The sequence below is a fragment of the Orcinus orca genome, chromosome 7 (genome assembly GCF_937001465.1).
Source record: "Orcinus orca chromosome 7, mOrcOrc1.1, whole genome shotgun sequence".
Lineage (NCBI taxonomy): Eukaryota > Metazoa > Chordata > Mammalia > Artiodactyla > Delphinidae > Orcinus > Orcinus orca.
Genome location: NC_064565.1, coordinates 49,041,559 through 49,060,231, shown reverse-complemented (window position 1 = coordinate 49,060,231; position 18,673 = coordinate 49,041,559). Strand labels below are relative to the sequence as shown.

General features: G+C 37.6%; 2 protein-coding genes across 29 annotated transcripts in view; one reads left to right on the top strand and one right to left on the bottom strand.

Moving 5' to 3' along the window:
* Window positions 1-17,816, bottom strand: part of MARCHF7 (membrane associated ring-CH-type finger 7) — a 48,764-nt gene extending 30,948 nt beyond the window's left edge. For 8 of the 10 annotated variants that reach the window (XR_004481538.2, XR_004481540.2, XR_004481539.2 and 5 more), the window contains exons 1-2: window positions 17,659-17,815; window positions 3,236-3,400 (exon numbers count right to left, since the gene is read on the bottom strand). Coding sequence is in view for 6 of the 10 variants with exons in the window: in XM_033421820.2 (XP_033277711.1) it covers window positions 3,236-3,388 (153 nt within the window). In the remaining 4 variants the exon portion in view is untranslated. Of the gene's footprint in view, window positions 1-3,235; window positions 3,401-17,123; window positions 17,512-17,658 lie in introns of those variants that run through there. The other 2 variants (XR_007478278.1, XM_033421819.2) reach the window with 2 other exon arrangements.
* Window positions 17,817-17,866: 50 nt separating this feature from the next.
* Window positions 17,867-18,673, top strand: part of BAZ2B (bromodomain adjacent to zinc finger domain 2B) — a 398,760-nt gene continuing 397,953 nt past the window's right edge. For 18 of the 19 annotated variants that reach the window (XR_007478277.1, XM_049712004.1, XM_049712003.1 and 15 more), the window contains exon 1: window positions 18,124-18,250. The gene's annotated coding sequence lies outside the window, so the exon portion shown is untranslated. Of the gene's footprint in view, window positions 18,005-18,123; window positions 18,251-18,673 lie in introns of those variants that run through there. The other variant, XM_033421795.2, reaches the window with a different exon arrangement.

Here is an 18,673-nt window from a genome sequence, read left to right as displayed (position 1 = left end):
TATACAAACTAGAAAAAGATGTAAAAAACTGTAAAAAACACCTAGAGGGCTTCCCTGGTGGCGCAGTAGTGGGAGTCCACCTGCTGATGCAGGGGACACGGGTTCGTGCCCCAGTCTGGGAGGATCCTGCGTGCCGTGGAGTGGCTGGGCCCATGAGCCATGGCCGCTGGGCCTGCGCATCCGGAGCCTGTGCTCCGCACCGGGAGGGGCCACAACAGTGAGAGGTCCGCGTACCGCAAAAAAATAAATAAATAAAATAAAATAAAATAGAACAACACCTAGAACCTCCATAAAAAGCCTATTTTATTATTTCATATTAAAAGTAATCAATCTCTCCACAAAGCAAGAAGTGGGATTAGGGGTTGCTTAAATTAAGTTACAGAAAAATATATAAAAGTAACAAAAATAATTACATATTCACAGAATACTCCCAAATTTTCACTTTTAACAATATGAATTACATAAATTTTCTTTCCAAAAATATCTAAAATTCTATTTACTGTTACCAAAGAGATTAAGGTGATCACAGTTTTCTACCATTCAAATTGTAACAAAAATTTAAAGATAGAGTAACAGAAATATCAGCAAGATTAACAGCAGAGGCAGCCCAGCTTACAAATGGCCAAGAACCAAAAGACATTTAGAAAATCAATTGTTTGGAACTTAGAACCTACATTTGCCAAAGACACAATGCTATCCAGAAGTCTTAGATTCTTCAGCTCAGGCACACTGTATACTAATCCTGGAACTGGGAGAAACCACTTATCTTTCCAGATTTCAGATCTTTATTTATGAAATGACACAAGTATCTGTCCTATTTAACTAAGATTAAAAATTAAAAATTTGCTGCAAAATGTCAAGCACTGTATAAATAAGGTGTTTTCTTATCATCTGATCCATAATGTAAATGAGATTGAACTACTATGCCCTGTTCTGACCCTCCTTTCTCAAGGTTCACTAAGTATAATAAAGAAGGGGAGGGACTTCCCTGGTGGCACCGTAGTTACGAATCCACCTGCCAATGCAGGAGACAAGGGTTCAATCCCTGGTCCGGGAAGATCCCATATGCCACAGAGCAACTAAGCCTGTGTGCCACAACTACTGAGGCTGCGCTCTAGAGCCTGCAAGCCACAACTACTGAGCCCACGTGCCACAACTACTGCAGCCCGCGTACCTGCAGCCTGTGCTCCACAACAAAGAGAAGCCACCACAATGAGAAGCCCGCACACCGCAGCAAAGAGTAGCCCCCACTGGCCGCAATTAGAGAAAGCCCGCGCGTAGCAACGAAGACCCAACGCAGCCAATAAATAAATAAATAATTTTTTAAAAAAGGGGGGAGGAAGAGTGTTGTGTCCCAGATGGTTTTGAGTCAGAAAATATCAGCAATTAACCAAAAAAGTTCCCTTTGATATTCAAAGGTCTCTTTCATTCATTAAATACACATCTTGCTGAATAATCTTAAGAATATTAAATAAAACTAAATGTGTGATATATAATTTAAATATTCTGATAACATATTATACTATCCCCTAAGGATATTAATTATCTCTTTAAACCAATGCAAAGCCAGGAAATGATAACAACAGCAGTCACAATGATAATTATAACCTGTAACATCTGAACTCTTACTAGGGTCCAGGCACTGTTGTTCTAAGTGCTTTACATGTATTATTTCTTCCAATTAATTTTAACAGTAACTATGTGAGAAAATTACCATTATCACCATTTCACAGAAGAGGAAACAGAAAAGTACTTTCCTCAAGAACACAGGAATTTCAGTTCCTAAATCAAAACTAAAAGAGCAAAGCAGCCTACAAATAGTTGACAAGATTGGAAATATTCCTATAACCCATTAAAGAAAGAAAGAAAAAGATCGGAAGCTACTTAAAATAACTGAAAAACATTAAGGAAAACACCAAAATTTATAAAACTGATTAATCTTATTAAGAACCAATAAAACATTTAAAATTTTTTTTCATGTTTGCATTTGTTTAACTTCCACAATGAAAAATTAGACTTTCAGAATAATCTATGACATTAAGAACAAACTGGAAGAAAAAGTCTGAAAATATTACTTTAAAGTGAATGTCAATAAGTTTTCTAAATATTTTCAAGACTTTTAGTCTGCTTTCAGAGTCTGTGTTCCTCACTAATTAGCTATACGAAAAATTAGACAAAGATCAGTAGACAAAATTTTATTAATATAGGAAAAAACCCCAATTGTGTGCTCTTAACAAGTCACAATCATTTAACCTACAACATTTCTGTAGAATGGAAAATATGTGATTCTGCACCTCTGGCAAGCATACTCTTGCCTAGCAACAGAGTAAAAAAAATACATTATCAAACAACATTTAAAATAAGTCCAAGTAAACAGTACACATAATGTCAGCAGGCTGGCAGTAGATATGGGAATTTTAGAGAAATTATTTTATTTCATTTGTGCTTCTCTGAGTATTTTATAAAATGCTTATTACTACGCAGAAGAACATTCAAATGACTTTATCATATAGTACATTGCATGATACATAAATATATAAACATTACTTAAGACTTAAACAGACATTTTCACTAAAGGATTCTCTTAGAGTCAGTTACCGAAACATCAGACTTTTGGCAAATGTCGTGCGATTTAATGAGGTGTTCAGCCAATAATGCGATAAACTTAACATTTGAAAGATGAGCAAGATAAACTGTGTTAAAGCTACAAACCATGCCTCTGAGATTTACAGTTTTATACTACAACCATTGTTATAACAATAATAAGCTATTTCAAAAACCAAAGTGTTATTGGTCCTAAGGAAAATTAGTTACATAAAAGGAACTTAGATTGCTTTATGTAGATTATGAATCAATGCAAACTCATTACTAACTGTAAAAATAAAACCCCATAATTCATGTAAAAGACAGCCTGTTAATTCAACTGATACTTCAATGCTTTTAGGTTAGAAGGTTTCCAAGTCTTTGGAAACTATGAACATTTTACTTATGACCACAATCCCTTATTCAAATTCTTAAGTTCAAAACTTTGAAAAACATTAAGTTTTTGCTAGTGTGGAACATTAAATCAGTCCGCTGCAGATATATTAATCTTTTGATTACAGGATGCCTCAGATCCAGCTGAGGGTGTTATAAACACACTCTACTACTTTTCTAAAATCCAGAAAATCACATGGCCCCAAGGATTTTGAAAATGAGACTGTGTATATACACACATTCCAAATTAAGATGTTACCTGATATTCAGAATCCAGTCTAAACGAAGAGTCCCTTGAGTGATAGGTATCATTTAAACTACTTCCTCTGCTTCCAGACATCATCCTAGCACTTAAAGAGCTAGAGGGCTGAACAGAAATTCTTCTTGGAATCCTTGAAGGTTTAGACTCCATTCTTAATGTTTCCTGTGAAATGCAAATTTTGATTAATTGCCTTTTGGAAAACATGCAAACCTTTGATTCTTAATCCTCTCCTTAATGATCAGCTCAAATCAAGAATTAACCATGCAGGGCTTCCCTGGTGGCGCAGTGGTTGAGAGTCCGCCTGCCGATGCAGGGGACACGGGTTCGTGCCCTGGTCCGGGAAGATCCCACATGCCGCAGAGCGGCTAGGCCCGTGAGCCATGGCCGCTGAGCCTGCGCGTCCGGATCCTGTGCTCCGCGACGGGAGAGGCCACAACAGTGAGAGGCCCGTGTACCGCAAAAATAAATAAATAAATAAATAAAAATAAATAAATAAAAAAGGAAATGTATTGTTTAAAAAAAAAAAAAAAGAATTAACCATGCAAATTAACCGAATGGTAAACTGTGAGATTATCATCACTCTCCTTCTACAGGCAGAGGTCTGAAGACCATCAAAGGTTCCCTATTGCCCATAAAATGAAGCAAACATGATAAAAGTGGTGATGAGAAACTGAGGTTTGTTGTTTCTAAAGCCTGAGCTCTTTTCCTTATTCAATTTCCTCTATATAAAATCCTAGGGACTTCCCTAGTGGTCCAGTTGGTAAGACTCCACGCTCCCAATGCAGGGGGCCCGTGTCTGATCCCTGCTCGGGGAAGTAGATCCCGCATGCATGCTGCAACTAAGACTCTGCATGCGGCAACTATGAAGTCCGAGTGTCACAACTAGGACCCGGCACAGCCTAAATAAGTAAATAAATAAAGTAAATAAGTAAATAAAATCCTACACGAATCAGCCCTTGACTCTTGTTATTCCTATTATGAATGTTCAATACTCACAGCATTAGCTATACTGTAGTATCTGTACATTCCCTAACACAATATGCTCTCACAGGACTTTGTATGTGCCTGCAAAGTCTATACATTCCCCATTCAATTCCTGGGCATAGTCTTAAAACAAGATCAAGTGTTACTTCCACTTTTTACATACTTTTTTAAAGACATCATACTACACACTGTAATTTGTTTTCCTGTCTCCCCTTCTCAAAAGTGAGAATAATTTCTAAGTTTTCTTCACTAAACATTCCTGAACACATGCCAAGAGTCACCATTAGCTGTGCCTTATTTTTTAACATGTTGTGGATTCATACAACATGTACTCCTTTATGTCTGGCTTCATTTGCTCAACATTATATTTGTGAGACTAATTCTGCTGTTGCATGCAGTTGTAGTAAGTTCACTCTGATTAGTTTATGTAATATTCCACTGTATCAATACACACAATTTATTTGTCTATTCTACTGCAGATGGACACTGGACTGTTTTCAGTTTTAGGCTATTACAAGTAAGGCTGCTATAAAAACATTAATTTTATAAATTAAAGAAAAACTTTTAAAGTTTTCTGGGGAAAGGATTTACAATGAGGCCTCTGAACAACTGAGATACCACCAGTCTTGAGAGTAAAAAGAGAAGGGCAAAAGAAAGTAACAGTAAAAAGAAATCACAATAATCTCTTCAACTCCTCCCAGTTACCCACTTTCAAGGTCAAAAATTATTCCCTTATTTTTCTGGTAGTGGATTGAAATTAAGGCAAGAAAAATGTACTTCACTTGCCTAGATAGGTATATTTGCTGTATTAAAACCTTCAAATCTAAACATTTAAGTTAAAAATATCTAATTCACTTTCAACTCATTAACTTATCAACTAAGTTTTAGCATCATTCTACCTTAAAAGTTACTACAAAAGAATTTCCTTTTTCAATATCTGCCTCAAAAACAGGGTGTCAAGCAATGACAGAAAAGAGGATGAAGACGCAAAAACATCAACAAAACATATGGCCAATACTGCAGTAGGATACACAACAAACATGAAAAAGATATAACACAAGCCTAATATCAATTAAAATTATTCGACTAAGAGTATCTAGCTAATGAGAAACCAGAGTAAAAGCTACACTCTGGGACATGATTAAATCAAAGATAGCTTATCAGAAAAGGTCTGTTTGAAGTCCCAGTTAAACATGACAAGGTTATCCTTATGCATCTGTTTTGGTCCCTCTTTCCAAAACCCCTATAAAATGACAGTCGATGAATCCAAAAGCTTTAACTATGAAAAGAATAGGAAAAGGGACCATAATAGGCAAGAGATTTCAATGTTGTATTTGGAAAATCCAAAAAAGTCCGAGGAGAGGTAGAGTAATTCAGCAGAAAGGATAAAAAATACACCCTAGGTACTTTCTAGAAAGAGGTAGGAACTGGAAGCAAAGCAGTTGGCCTTAGCATCCTAGAAAGAATCAAGACCTGGAGATACAAGGTATCATAAAAAAGGGATGATGCATGGAGTTGCTGAATTAAAATCTGTACTTGGAGCAGTAAAACCCTCAATTCTCCCCCCAGTACCATTCTTCCGAAAACAGGATATTTATTCTCTGGAGAATAAGGATCTCCCATGTAACCCTCCCCACCCCCACCCAGGAAATATACAACCATCTCTGCAAAGGTTAAGTATAAGGAATAAAAGAAAATCTATATATTCAATGTTGAGACCCAAAAACTCTTTCCTGGTGCTGTTTTTACAATGCTGTCAGAAAACCAAACAAAATACCTGAGATAAAATTTCTGGATACTGACATTTGGAATGCTTCCAATTACACAGCTAGCCTGCCATTTGACCATCCTACCCAAAGCAAAGTCCACTAGTCACTAAGAGTTTCTAATCAGCTTTTTTTAGTGCTTCCCTCTAATAGACAAACATCAAGGATCACTAGGTATCCAAGGAAAACCTCCCATAAGACTAAAGTAAATAACAAAAAAAGGAACTTAAGAGAAAATCTGGGGAAAGGAGCTAATTAACTACTATCCTCAAAGGGAGCAAAAGACATTCATTCATAAAATAAAAACAGGATGCTTGAGAAAGCAATCAGTATAATGAACAGCTTGTGGAAATTCAAAATGTTACACACTTAAAAAAGAAATATGATACACTAAAATAAACCAACAGAAAGATTGGGACACCTCCCAGAAGTAGAAAATGTAACTCAAAAAACAGGAGAATTGTCCAGGGGAGTTATAGATCATTTGACGGTAAGTATGGTTACAGAAAGAGAGAAAAAAGAAAATAAGGTAGAGAAAATTATCAAAGAAACGAAAGAACTTTTCTAGAATTGAAGGACACAAATCTCCACATTGAAAGGGGTCAAGAGTACTGGGCAGGATCAAAGAAAAAAGACCAACACTAAGTACCATTTATCATCTTGAAATTTCAGAACACCAGAAAGAAAGAGAAGATTCTATAATTTACAAGAATGGAAAAATGGGTCATATACAAAAGAAAAGTAATCAGAATGGCTTCTTAATTACAACTTTAAAAACTCTCAAGACAATAAAGCAATGCCTATAGTACTGAGAAAAAAATTTAGCATTGAACTCCTATCTAGCAACTAAATGTGAGGTGGAGAAAAGAGTATTCAGACATGAAAGATTTAAAAAAACTATTAAAAAACAAAACCATAAGAAGTTAGTTAAATGAAGAGCAGGTCCTAGGAAAACAGGAGTGTAAAGAATTAAAGAACCAGACACAGAACCCAGGAAACAGTTACAAAATTATGTGGAAAGCATAGGGAGCAACTGATCAAGACTGGAACAGGATCACAGAAAATGGAAGCAAATTCTCAGGAAAAAATAGCATCATACGGAAACTATTTTGGCTCGTGGCAGAGATGATAATACAATTGGGAAAAAAATGCTGAGTACTTAGAACAAAAGGCAAATTTAATACATTAATTTTGTAACTTGGGGAAACAGAGCTATTGTTCAAGAAAGGAGATGCTGCACTGTTTGGGTGAACTCTTTAATATTTATATAGTTAAGATAGTGTAAACATAAGATTACTGTATCAATTTTGCTACAAACATGCTGTGTGATTGAGCCACCACAATGGTGAATAAAAAAGCACATATATACTACTAAAAAATCATGAACACATCATTTAGAAATATGAAGGTAAATCCTAAAACAGCTAAAAGGTGAGGATTGCTGCCTATGGAAAGCGGGACTGGGAATGAGGTAAAGGGTGAGGCAAAGGACTGCTGTTTTCCTTTTAAGCAGAGATGACCATATTTCCTGGTTTGCCTAGACCAGTCCCAGTTTATGGCAAGGAAAGTCCTAATTTGTGCTCATTATTCTGGGACAATTATTAATAGTACTTGCGCTGTCTCTTAAAAGTGGCCTGGTTTGAATGACAAAGCATACAGTCACCTAACATAAATCTTTACTTCCTTCAGCTTTTTATAAATTCTATATATACATCCATATAAAAATTTTTATTAAAAAGGTGCATTATGAATTGGACATTTAAAGAAGGCATACGTTAATAGAAAGAATACTAATGGTTAAATACTGACATGCAACAGCCCATAAAAGATTTAACAAGTAGCAAATTTGTTATTTTATCAAGAAGGCTCTACAAACACTAAACAAGGGACTGTATTTGTTGAGGATTTTAAAAGGGAAGATAAAATGTCTTTAAAAAGATACAGGTCTATAGATGGTTCTTTAATAACAGTGCTTCTTAATCATACCTCTCGTATTTTACTTTGATTATATTTATACCCAATTCTTACTGCAGAATAAAACTAACCTAGTAGGAAATCTCTCAAAACAAAGCTCTTGGGAGAAAGCAAAGAGGCAGGGTCCTCCGAGAGCTATAATTTATACTGCATGAAAACTATTTTTGGCAACTCCTCTACATAAATTGATTGAATTTTGACAATGTAGGTGTTACCAGAAAACTTATGTAATCTGGTTGTATAAGCTGTAGGTCAAAAGCACAAAAAATAGAATAAAATAAATAAAATTAATTAAAATAAGCAGTCCTTGAAAAACTTCTACCAGACCACTTACAAGGTACTACAAGGCATCTTTTCAAGTTCATTCATTCAAGAAATAGTTTTTTACATGCTTAGTATGTGCTAGGCACATTAATTAATACCAAACAAAGGGTACAGGGAAAGGGGACAACACTGAACCTACTAAGATAATGACTATGAAGAAGCTGTAGTCTAGTAGAGAACAAACACAAATAACCATACAACTTAAACAGTTATAAGTGCTCTAAAGGAAAAGGTATAAGTCAGAAAAAAAGACTAGCAGGAAAAAAGTATCTGAAGCTCAATGCTTTTAACCAAGACTTAAAGAGTAAAGCGCAAAAAGTTCATATGTACAATCTTTCCTCAGTGGTCAATATAATAGCCTCTTTCTTTCCTTTTGCCTCTATGTAGTTTCTTTAAATTTGATTCTAGAGTCGGATAGTTGAACTGTCTTTCTAGTGATAAGATAAAAACTTATCACCAGGGCTTGGTTTATAGATGTGTGTCCACCTATGCTGACACATGGGATCCTGTGCTTGATTAAAAGCTCTACTGCTGACATCTTGAAATTATTAGTACTTTAACCTCTGAACTTGTATTTTGTAAGTGAAGTCAGATAGGATAGTGAAGCATGAGCTTGAGAAGAAGAGATATGTACCTGTCTGCTATGCCTTGCCACTCAATTTGCATACAGCCCTCATTGCTATGAAGCTTCCATTATTAACATGCTTAATTTTTACTCTCTTTGAGCCTCACTCAAGTCCTAGGCATGATGGATCCACTGGACTTGTGTGCTCATGTTCCTTATCAACACATCTATGTCTGAGTAAGCTGAGGCACTGACAGCTCCAAGAGGTCATTCCATTTCCATTCTTCAGAACTTGCTTCAACTTCAAATGCAGAAGGAAGGTAATGAACCACAAAGCCACAAAAATCTTATGATCAACATTTGAGATTTTTACTATATTGAACTTTTCAACTTGTGAAGATTCTCTGAAGCTGATATTTAACTGCTAGTTTACCCAACTAGTCTTAATATCACTGTTAAGTGTTCCCTTACCTTCAGGCATTTTAATAGTAATTGGCATGAGCAACAGGAGTGGAAAACAGATATTCATACCAACTCCAAAATTTATGTAGTCTTTTGTCTCATAAACCTGTGGCTTGTTACCTAGTAAAAAATTACTACATTTTTAATAGGTAATTTCATTCAGCTGGGCTTCCTAGGAAACCTCTGAAGAGTTCTTTAAAGCAAGTTCATGTTTTTGGTGGCCCATTAAACACTATAAATCTTAACTTAAACTTTCTTAGTCTAGGTAAAAAGCCTCAAAGAATTCTCTCATTACCTGACATGCAAAGTTCTGTGCCCAATGCTATCTGCAAGTTAACAAGATCTCATAGTCTCATGTCAAATGCAACTGAAAACCTATCACACAACTTATACTAAAACAGACAAATTTAAATTGAATTTTACAATGTTTTTCAGCAAGACTTTACTTGAATATGAGGCCTACTCTAAGTAAACCAACAAAGTTTGTCTCTAATAATACCACACTAGGCCTTCTCTAAAGAGAACTCATCATTAATCCACACATTTTCTTCGTTTCTATTTCACCCTACTAGTAACAGCACCACTCCCCAATCATACTTTCAACTGTTTTTCTACTACCTTAAAAGCAAAGTCTAAATTCTTTGCCCCAGTATCCAGAACTCTAACCTACCTTTTCCAGTTAACTTCCAACTACCACCTTAAAAATAATCCTAGTTCCAGTTCACCCTGGTGGGGAGAATGTGGCAGGAGTCTGCCTGCACGCTATACCCAGGAGACAGGGAGAAGGGCATAAATCTTGGGACAGCCCCACCTCTGAGGATCAGGCACACAGAGCCCACCTAAGACTGGAGATGGATGCATAAAACATAGAACACCTCCTTTCACCATGAACTTTGCTCCAATAGGAAGGTGCAGCAGTTTACTGCTGAGGGAGTTACAACAGCTTTAGAGCCTTAGTGGTGCAGATGTGCAGGGCCTGCAGGAAGTTGAGGCTAGTGAAAGAATACTCAAAGAAATCCTCCAGCACTCCAGCCTCACACTAAGCACCATGCAGCAGCAATCCACTACTGCAATACTTTGAAAATATATAAAGCAATAATAAAGTTCAAACCCAGCTTAACTACAGACTAAACCAACTCAACCCACCACACTAACAGTGACAGAAGAGTATGTCCACATCCAGGCATCAAAATTATTGATCTCAGTCTCTACTATTCTTTTATTTCCACTGTTTCCCATTCAATCAAAAATTAAGACACAAAAATACAAGGAAAAAAAAAAAAACAGTCCATCATCAAGAGATAAAAATCAACAGAACCAGATGAAGAGATGGCCCTAATGTTAGCAAACTGGGAAATTGATGCATTTACCAGTAGCCTAGGCAAACCTGAAAAACTAGGGAACTGGGAAATAGGCTAGAGGAAAACTATCCAGAATGAAGTTTGGAAAAACAGATAATGATAAATACAAGAGAGGATTTAAGAGACACTGAGGAAAGAGTAAAAAAACTACTGTACATTTAAGTAAAGTTACAGAAGGAAAGAACTAGAGCACAGAAAAAATTTGAAGAGAAATTGGCTGAAGTGATTTGATCACAGTCAAGAAGCCCCCAAAAAACCAACTAAAATAATTAGCAATTACACTAATTGCTAGATTACACATTCATACCAGAATGCTAAAAATCATTACACTTAAGAAAATTCTGAAAATGCTATGGGAGCATTGAATGGGGATCCAAAAGTTCCAACAAGATGAGAAAGATTTCAGATGAGGTGTCATCTGAGTTGACCTTTGAAGATTGAAAATAAAAAAAGAGGAGGAAACATAAAGATGCTAAAGCATGTTGAAGAACTGGAAAATAGAAAATAATGTGTTAGGGATGAAAGCAAAGGCGTGGAAAAGGAGAACACGAAGGACTCTCAAGGAAATAAATACATAAGGTAGATTATATCCGGATTGCAAAGGCAATCTTGTGTCCTTTGCTCGGAAGTTTGTACTTTAATAAGGCAACAATTCTGAAGCTTTTTACAAGCAGGTTGTGTATTACTTTTCTCCCTAAGGATCCCAGAAATTAAGTTCCTGACAGGCAATTAGAGCTTTCAAAGATGAAACAATCAGTGGTCCAACAAAACTTCAGTTTTGCCTAGCCTTAATAATAGATTTATATAGTTCCCTGAATTTCTTACAATTCTGAAAGTCAATAATCTTATTACCTTTGTGGAACCATGGGAAAGAAACCACTGCTATAGGCTTTAGTAGGCTCAGTATCTACTAAAAATTTTGAGGCAGCTAAAAACAAACCACCCACCCACGCCCCAAACTAAGGACAAGTTATTAGGAAGAGACACAGTGGCTCCAAACAAATTAGTGAGAGCCAAAATATGGATAGAAGGTAGATTCAGAACATCCCAAGTAGAAAGGAATGTAATGGGGGTGGGGGGGGGATTGGATTATTCAGCATACTGATGAAAAACATTTTTCTCTTTATTTGCAGGGAGTTGGGAGTGGAGGACAAAGAAGCACACCAAGATGAGTTGGTTATAAAAAACAGGTAGCCTGAAGTACCCAAAAGAGGTCTAGAAGCATGCTAGAAATAGTTCTGAAAACCCAGGAGCGCAATCTGGGCTAACTGATTTTCAATCACTTACACTGATTTTACTTTTTCCCATACACATATGCTACCTCCTTGCCTTCTGCTTGAACTGTAACTTCTATCTCATCACTCTTGGTAGCCCCGCCCCCCCACTGAATGTCTAATTAGTAGAATTTAGGGCACTATGAAAAAGTAAACTGAAAAACTTCAGGCAGTATAGGAAAACACTTGGAACAAAGGAGTTCTACACATAACTTAAGAGTAAAGTTTTTTCTGAGCACCGCCACAAGTTGTCTACCAAATAGGACTTGAATTTTTGTTTTCTACCAAATTTGGAAAGCTGTTAATTCCTAAGAGAAATAGCAGAGCAACGCTCAAAGGTTTTTCGATGATTCTGCTTATAAAGGGATCTCTCAAATAACATGTATCCTCTCAGATCCTCTCATGTGATCCTCTACAAATCACTGTGTCCCCTTCCTACAATAACAGTCTTGTTCAGGATCCGTCAACAGTCACATAGTAGTCATAAACCAAATGACCAGACAAACAAAAAGGCTCCAGCCCCATTCATACAACAAACAGTACAACCTACACCTAAGACTTTCCCTTTATTTTAAAACTATTCATTAACAAAGGTTCTTTTTCCAAAACAGGAAACAGGATAGGCAAGATAAATTAAGCACTGCCCAATTTTTAGCATATGAGCCAACTTCTAACTTTTGTAAAAACATAATATTTGAGAATGCTAGCTTTTAAGTCTGTCCCTTACTTGGTATGACTCTAGCCTTAATCTAATGCTTAATTTCTTCACCTACAAAATGGGAATAATAATAGTACCAACTTTACAGGTATATCATGAGCTTTGCTGGCACACAGTATATAATCCTCAAATACCAGCTATTATTAAGCAATACCATCAGATGTTAAAAGATTTTCATACAAACAGCTTAGTAGGCATTATTTTGGCTTTTTCATTATTTGACATTTGTCTTTAATACATAGTGAAGACTTTTTAAAGTCATTCAGATTTATGTACAGGAGAATACTTGCTGCTGAGTAAAGAAAACGTACATACCTTACATAAGTATATGCATACGAAATTGGGGAAAAAATAGCCATTATTCACATTTTACTGTACATCTGGGTGGGTTTTGTTTTCTTAACTTAGTTTTCCAAAACTTCTTTAATGTATTTGACCTAACTTTGATAATTAAGGGAAAGTTACTGGCAGAAGAAAAGATTTTTTTTTTATCTTACATTACAATAAAATCTATAAAGAACTCCTAAAACCAATTCCCTTTATAAATTGTAGTACTGCTAGTTTATACCCCTTAGTATCTGTATACCACAAAGGAAGTAGTAAATACTAAGCAACAGAGTACTATTCTATTCTGGTAATAATAAATGGAAAATAAGGTCAAAATCACTTTGCAAAATGGAGTTTAGATTACCTGAGTACGCTTAAAAAAGTTTTTTTTTTTACTATGAAAAAATTTCAAACTTACACAAAAGTGGAGACAATAATAAGCCTCCAGAAGCCAAACAACATTCTTCAACAATTATCAACATTTGACTACTTCACCCTCCTCTATTTTAAAGCAAATCCCAGTGATGACATCCTTAAGAATGTCTGTTCTTAAAATATTCTAAGCAACCTGTGGTAATTACAAAGTATGGCTATAAATCCCTCCCAGCTGAATACCCAGACCCTTTTGCATTGTCCTCTAGCTGGTCTGCCTGAGAGGAGGTGGAATCTATTTCCCCACCCCCTGAGTGTGGGCCACCTTGTGAGACTTACTTTGACTAAGAATATACTATGACATATGATTTCCAAGGCTGTAAGAAGTCTTATAGCTTCCACTTTCACTCTCCTGGAATGCTGTCTTGGGACCCCCATGTCATAAAAGACCACACTAAGCAAAGCCTCCATGTTTAACCAACACCAAGTGCCAGAAATGTGAGTGATGCCATTTTGGACGTGCCAGCCTGAGAAATCCTTCAGCTGAATAACTGATACATGAGTGAACCCAGGGGAAACCAGAACTACCCAACAGGCACAGAGAACTGTAAAAACACTGTAAACAGTAGTTTTAATCCACACGGTTTTGAGGTGCTGCATTACGTAGCAATAAAGTAAAGCTTTGTAACTTATTCCTTTTACTTTCCTACAATTATCATTATGCATCCGGTCTTATGAAAAATCTGATTCGATTTCAGGGTCTAACTTAGACTTCGTCTTTAATATCCAGGGGAGTTACAGTTACTGAATTACCAAAAGCACAACATTACTGTACAATAAATTCATGGCATTAAGACCACAGTTATCATAGAAAATACCAATGTATTTCAATAGCCAATAATCTTCCAGAAATATAAACACAGTTACAATTCCTTTATTTACCTCTATTTGGTATATCCTTTTGTTTAAAAAATCTGCTTCTGGGAAAAAAATTTTTTTTTCTTAATGGGAAATCCTAGTGTTTTATTGATCCTAGTGAACATGGAGACATGAAAACTAAAGGTAGTCACATAAGGAAAGCACTTCTAAAGCACAGAACTTGTGGGGTCTTTAAAAAAATGTCTTGATTTTTAGCTGACAAATATTTAACACGTAAAGATACAGCCAGGTCTTAAAAAATACTATCAATAACTAGAAAAAAGTTCAACATCTCCATGAAAAACAGGACTATGATGTTAAGTCTACGTTAGAATACTTTGAAGTAATCTGTCCTCCTTTGAAGTGTACTTAATCTGTGTCAAGTTTCAATCTTCATTCCATAACTGGAAACCATTTTAGAGTTATTCTGAAAGTGGGAAACACGTTACACTGAAGTGCAATGATCATAATGAAGAGATGAAAACTAACTTTTAAGGTTCAAAATATGCCTTCTTAAAGTTATTGACAAAAGTGGGTATATGACAGTAGGTAATTTTAAAACCAGGTGTTCAACTTATCTAGTCTAACCAGTAGAGCCAGAGAAATACATTTGAGAACAAGAAAAACCAGTTTTCACCACATGAGTTTGGACCAGAGAAGAAAAGTTAAAAATTAAGATCATGAAAAGTAAAACGCAGCCAACTCTCAAATTATAATTTTATCCTGCTCCCCATTTCTGTGTTCATCTTATGATTAGCAAGTGTATTAAAAATCGAACTTCTGCAAAATAATAATTGTGAGAAGATAAATTATTTCACTATAATTCTGCTTTAGTGAATTCAAGTAGATCTTAGTAAGAACTCAAAATCTTTACTCAGTTTTAAACTGTAATTACACTAATGTGATCAGTTGTTGATTAAGTTATTTAACAGCTAAAACGTTCATTAGTTAAGTTTAATTTGTTGGTTAAAAATGAGGTTTGATACAACCTTGTGCATTTCACTTATGCATTCCCCACTGTTCTTTATTACTAGCACTTAATTATCTGTAGTAACAGAAGGATGTATCAGCATAGATAATTTAAAATCATTTTTTATTTGGCTTAGGGACACAACAGCTCTTTATTCCCAACAGCATAGAGCACTAACTTTCAAAAACAGTACTGAAGGTCTTTCATGTCATGCTCTAACCCTCCATTCAATTGTTTCAGCTATGGGAAACAAACTGTATATTCCTAAAACAAACCATGATACCATGACTTTCAGTTTCCTTATCAAACTCCTAATCATCCTTCACATCTCAGTTCAAGTAATACTTCCTGTAAAAATTTCCCCCAAGATCAAACACCTCTTCTCTGTGCTCTCACAATACTACCATATATCAATACTTAAACTAAGATAATAGCAGTTGTTGTTTATACATTAGTCTGATGATTAAATTGTGAGTTGTGGAAGGTAGAAGCTGTGTCAACCTCCTTCTTGTAATGTGAAGCCCTAATCTAGTAGCTAAAATACAACAAATAACAAACTTTCAAAAAATTTTACATTATTTGATAGTTTTACACCATTACAATTATTTTCCTAAAATTAAGCGGGCAACTCTTGAACATATACCAGATGAACAGCTGTGTGAAATGGATATGTAGCTGGTTAAAAACTGGGGCCATGGATGTCTTTTTATGTTCAACCTGATTATCTGACACCTTCACATAGAACATATGTGCATGTCTATATAGGGGCATCTTTGCGCTTTACCTGGGAAATTAAGCTCTCTTACCAATGTGACAGAAACAGAAATTGCCTGTACTTAAATAAGCAGGAATTTTTAACCATTCTTATTCATGACATTTGACCCAGCACGCAACTTCAGAAAAAAACTCAGGACTATGCTTACCGACCATGCTGGTATCTGTGGTATAATTTAGGGCAAAAGAAGAGCTGTAAAATGTTCTTATCTAAAAACATTTGTAGTACAGAACTTATATAAGTGTATATTATTGTGTGTGTTGAGAAGCAATCAGTACTCTGTGAGGGACATATTACAGGGAGAGTAAAATTTGAAGAATGCATGAATATAAACAACTGGACTTAGTATCATTTCCAACTGCTTACATTCATCCAAAGCTCATTCTGCAAGTATTATGTCCCCCAGCGTGCTGACTGCTGCACACTACTTCATCTAATTTAATCCTCATTTCAACTCTAGGAAGAGGTTAAATAATTATGGCGAAATCAAGACTCAAACCCAGAGCGGCCTCTAATGCCTCCTACGCCACTGCTGTTTCACAAAATGCTGTAGAGCTGTAAATCAAATACTGACCCCATTTCTGAAACACAATTTTATCTCACGGAAAAGAAAAAATCTAGTTAGTGTGTGACTGCCTTTTTAACAACAGTATACCGTTTGATTTTAAATCAAAAATTCATCTTTAACCTTATCTCTTAGTCCTAGACAGAAACGAACAGATGAGAGAAAGAAAAGGGGAAATTTTAAAATTATTTTATTAAAGAAAAAACAAAACCTAAAACATCCTACAAAACCGAAAAAAAATTACTCAATTTCACTTGGCACCTTTGCTCTTAATAGCGCCAAACGACAACGGTCGTGATCAATGTACTACCAAGACAGAGATGTTCCCCATATATTTACATCTGTTCGTAGGAAAAAAGAATTGTAGTATTTTTGCTGTGTGTACACATTCATCTTCTCTACGCAGTTTCAACAAAATGAGGGAGTGCTGTATTCAACTACTAGCGCCTTCCATATTTCACTTCTTACGCCAACAGGTCCGTTTTTATACATACCACCACCTAGTTCAATTTGAATAACATATAACTTACCACAATACAAAAGGAATCCCAAAGTATCACGATACTCAAGATCTGGGACGATCAATGAGCAAACCTTTATCCCATCTAAGGGGCTGGCAAAGTCCCTTCAATTCGAACCTGGGTTGGCAGAGCCCTAAGCCTCCCTGTCTTCAACACCTCGCTCCTTAAATACCTCACTCGTGACACTCCCGGCCCGCCCCGGAGGACCGTCCTCACCCCCGTCGAGGAGGAGGTAGCCAAAGGCCAAAACAGGGCTCAAGCCCCTTGCCCTCGCCCGCCGCACGTCCACAACGAAGACGCACAGCCTGCCCCCTCCAACCGTCACAAACTCCAACACGGGACGAAAGGCCGCCGGCAGAGGAGGCCTGTGTCCGGTTCCCCTTAGTACCCGCGGTCCCGGATCAAGCTCCTCCGCCCCGATTCTGAGAGGAAGGAGGCGGCCTCGGCGTCCCCAGGCTAGCACTTCGTTTCCTCCCCTCCCCCACCCGCGGCCTTTACAACCCCCTCCCCGAGAGGGAGAAGCCCGAACTCCGCAGCTTATTACCCCTGCTCCAGAGCTGGCACTGAACAGGGCCCGTCCCGCTTCCAGCGATCACACCGCCGCCTTCCTCCTCGGAGTTCGAGGCCTCTAACAGAGGCAGAAGAGTCGGCCCCGAATCACAATGGCGTCCGCCCGACTCCCGGATCCGGCGCAGAACCAGCCACCACCGTTAAATGCCCCTCCCTTCTCCTTCCTCCACTTCGCGGCCTCCCCCGACCTCTCGCGAGAGTGGTGGAGCTGAGCGGATCCGAGAGCTGCGGGCGGGCTCGACGTACCCCACCGCGGGGTGGTGCTCTGACTGCGACAACCGTTGGAGGGCTGCCTCCGGGGAGGCAGCGAGGCGCCACCGGTAAGCGGCTGCGGCTGGTCGGCCATCGGGCTGGTGGCTGGGCCGGCGAGTGTGCGGGCCGCGGGAGCGGGGCGCTGGAGGCCCGGCCCTGGTTGGCCGCCGTCGCCTGCCTGGTGAAGGGCTCAGATCCAGCCCTGCCGCTCCCCAGCGTCCAAGTCCGCGCCACAGTCTCTTGCCCTCTCCGGCAAACCTGCAAGGCCCACTGCTCGAAATACCGCCCATCTTTTTTTTTTTTTTTGGCGCTTGGTGAGTGGCGCAGTGAACGTTTATTGACTTGAATCAAACACTGCCTTTCCGACCTCCCCTCCTCCTATTCCCTGCCCGCCCTAGGTGGTGGCAGCGAGCTGTCCTCTTTAAAGGCTGGAGCTCATTTGTCTGGGACCTTTCGTTCCTTGCGGTAATTCGGTGTTGGTGGTGGTGTACTTTTGCAGTCATGTCTTTTAAATCGTGATACTAATCTTTGGTAGTGTAGCTACAGATTTTCCAGTAAAAATGCATCCATTTAGAAACAGGGAGGAAAATTGTGAGGTAAATGGTCTGATGAGAATGAAACGAAACCTTCAAAGAGCCATAAATGTGGTGAACGAAGATGTAAGTGAATACTAATGAATAAAAGGGAGTAGGTTAGAGGAAAAAGCCACAGTTTCTGTGGATTTAGGTGATATGTGG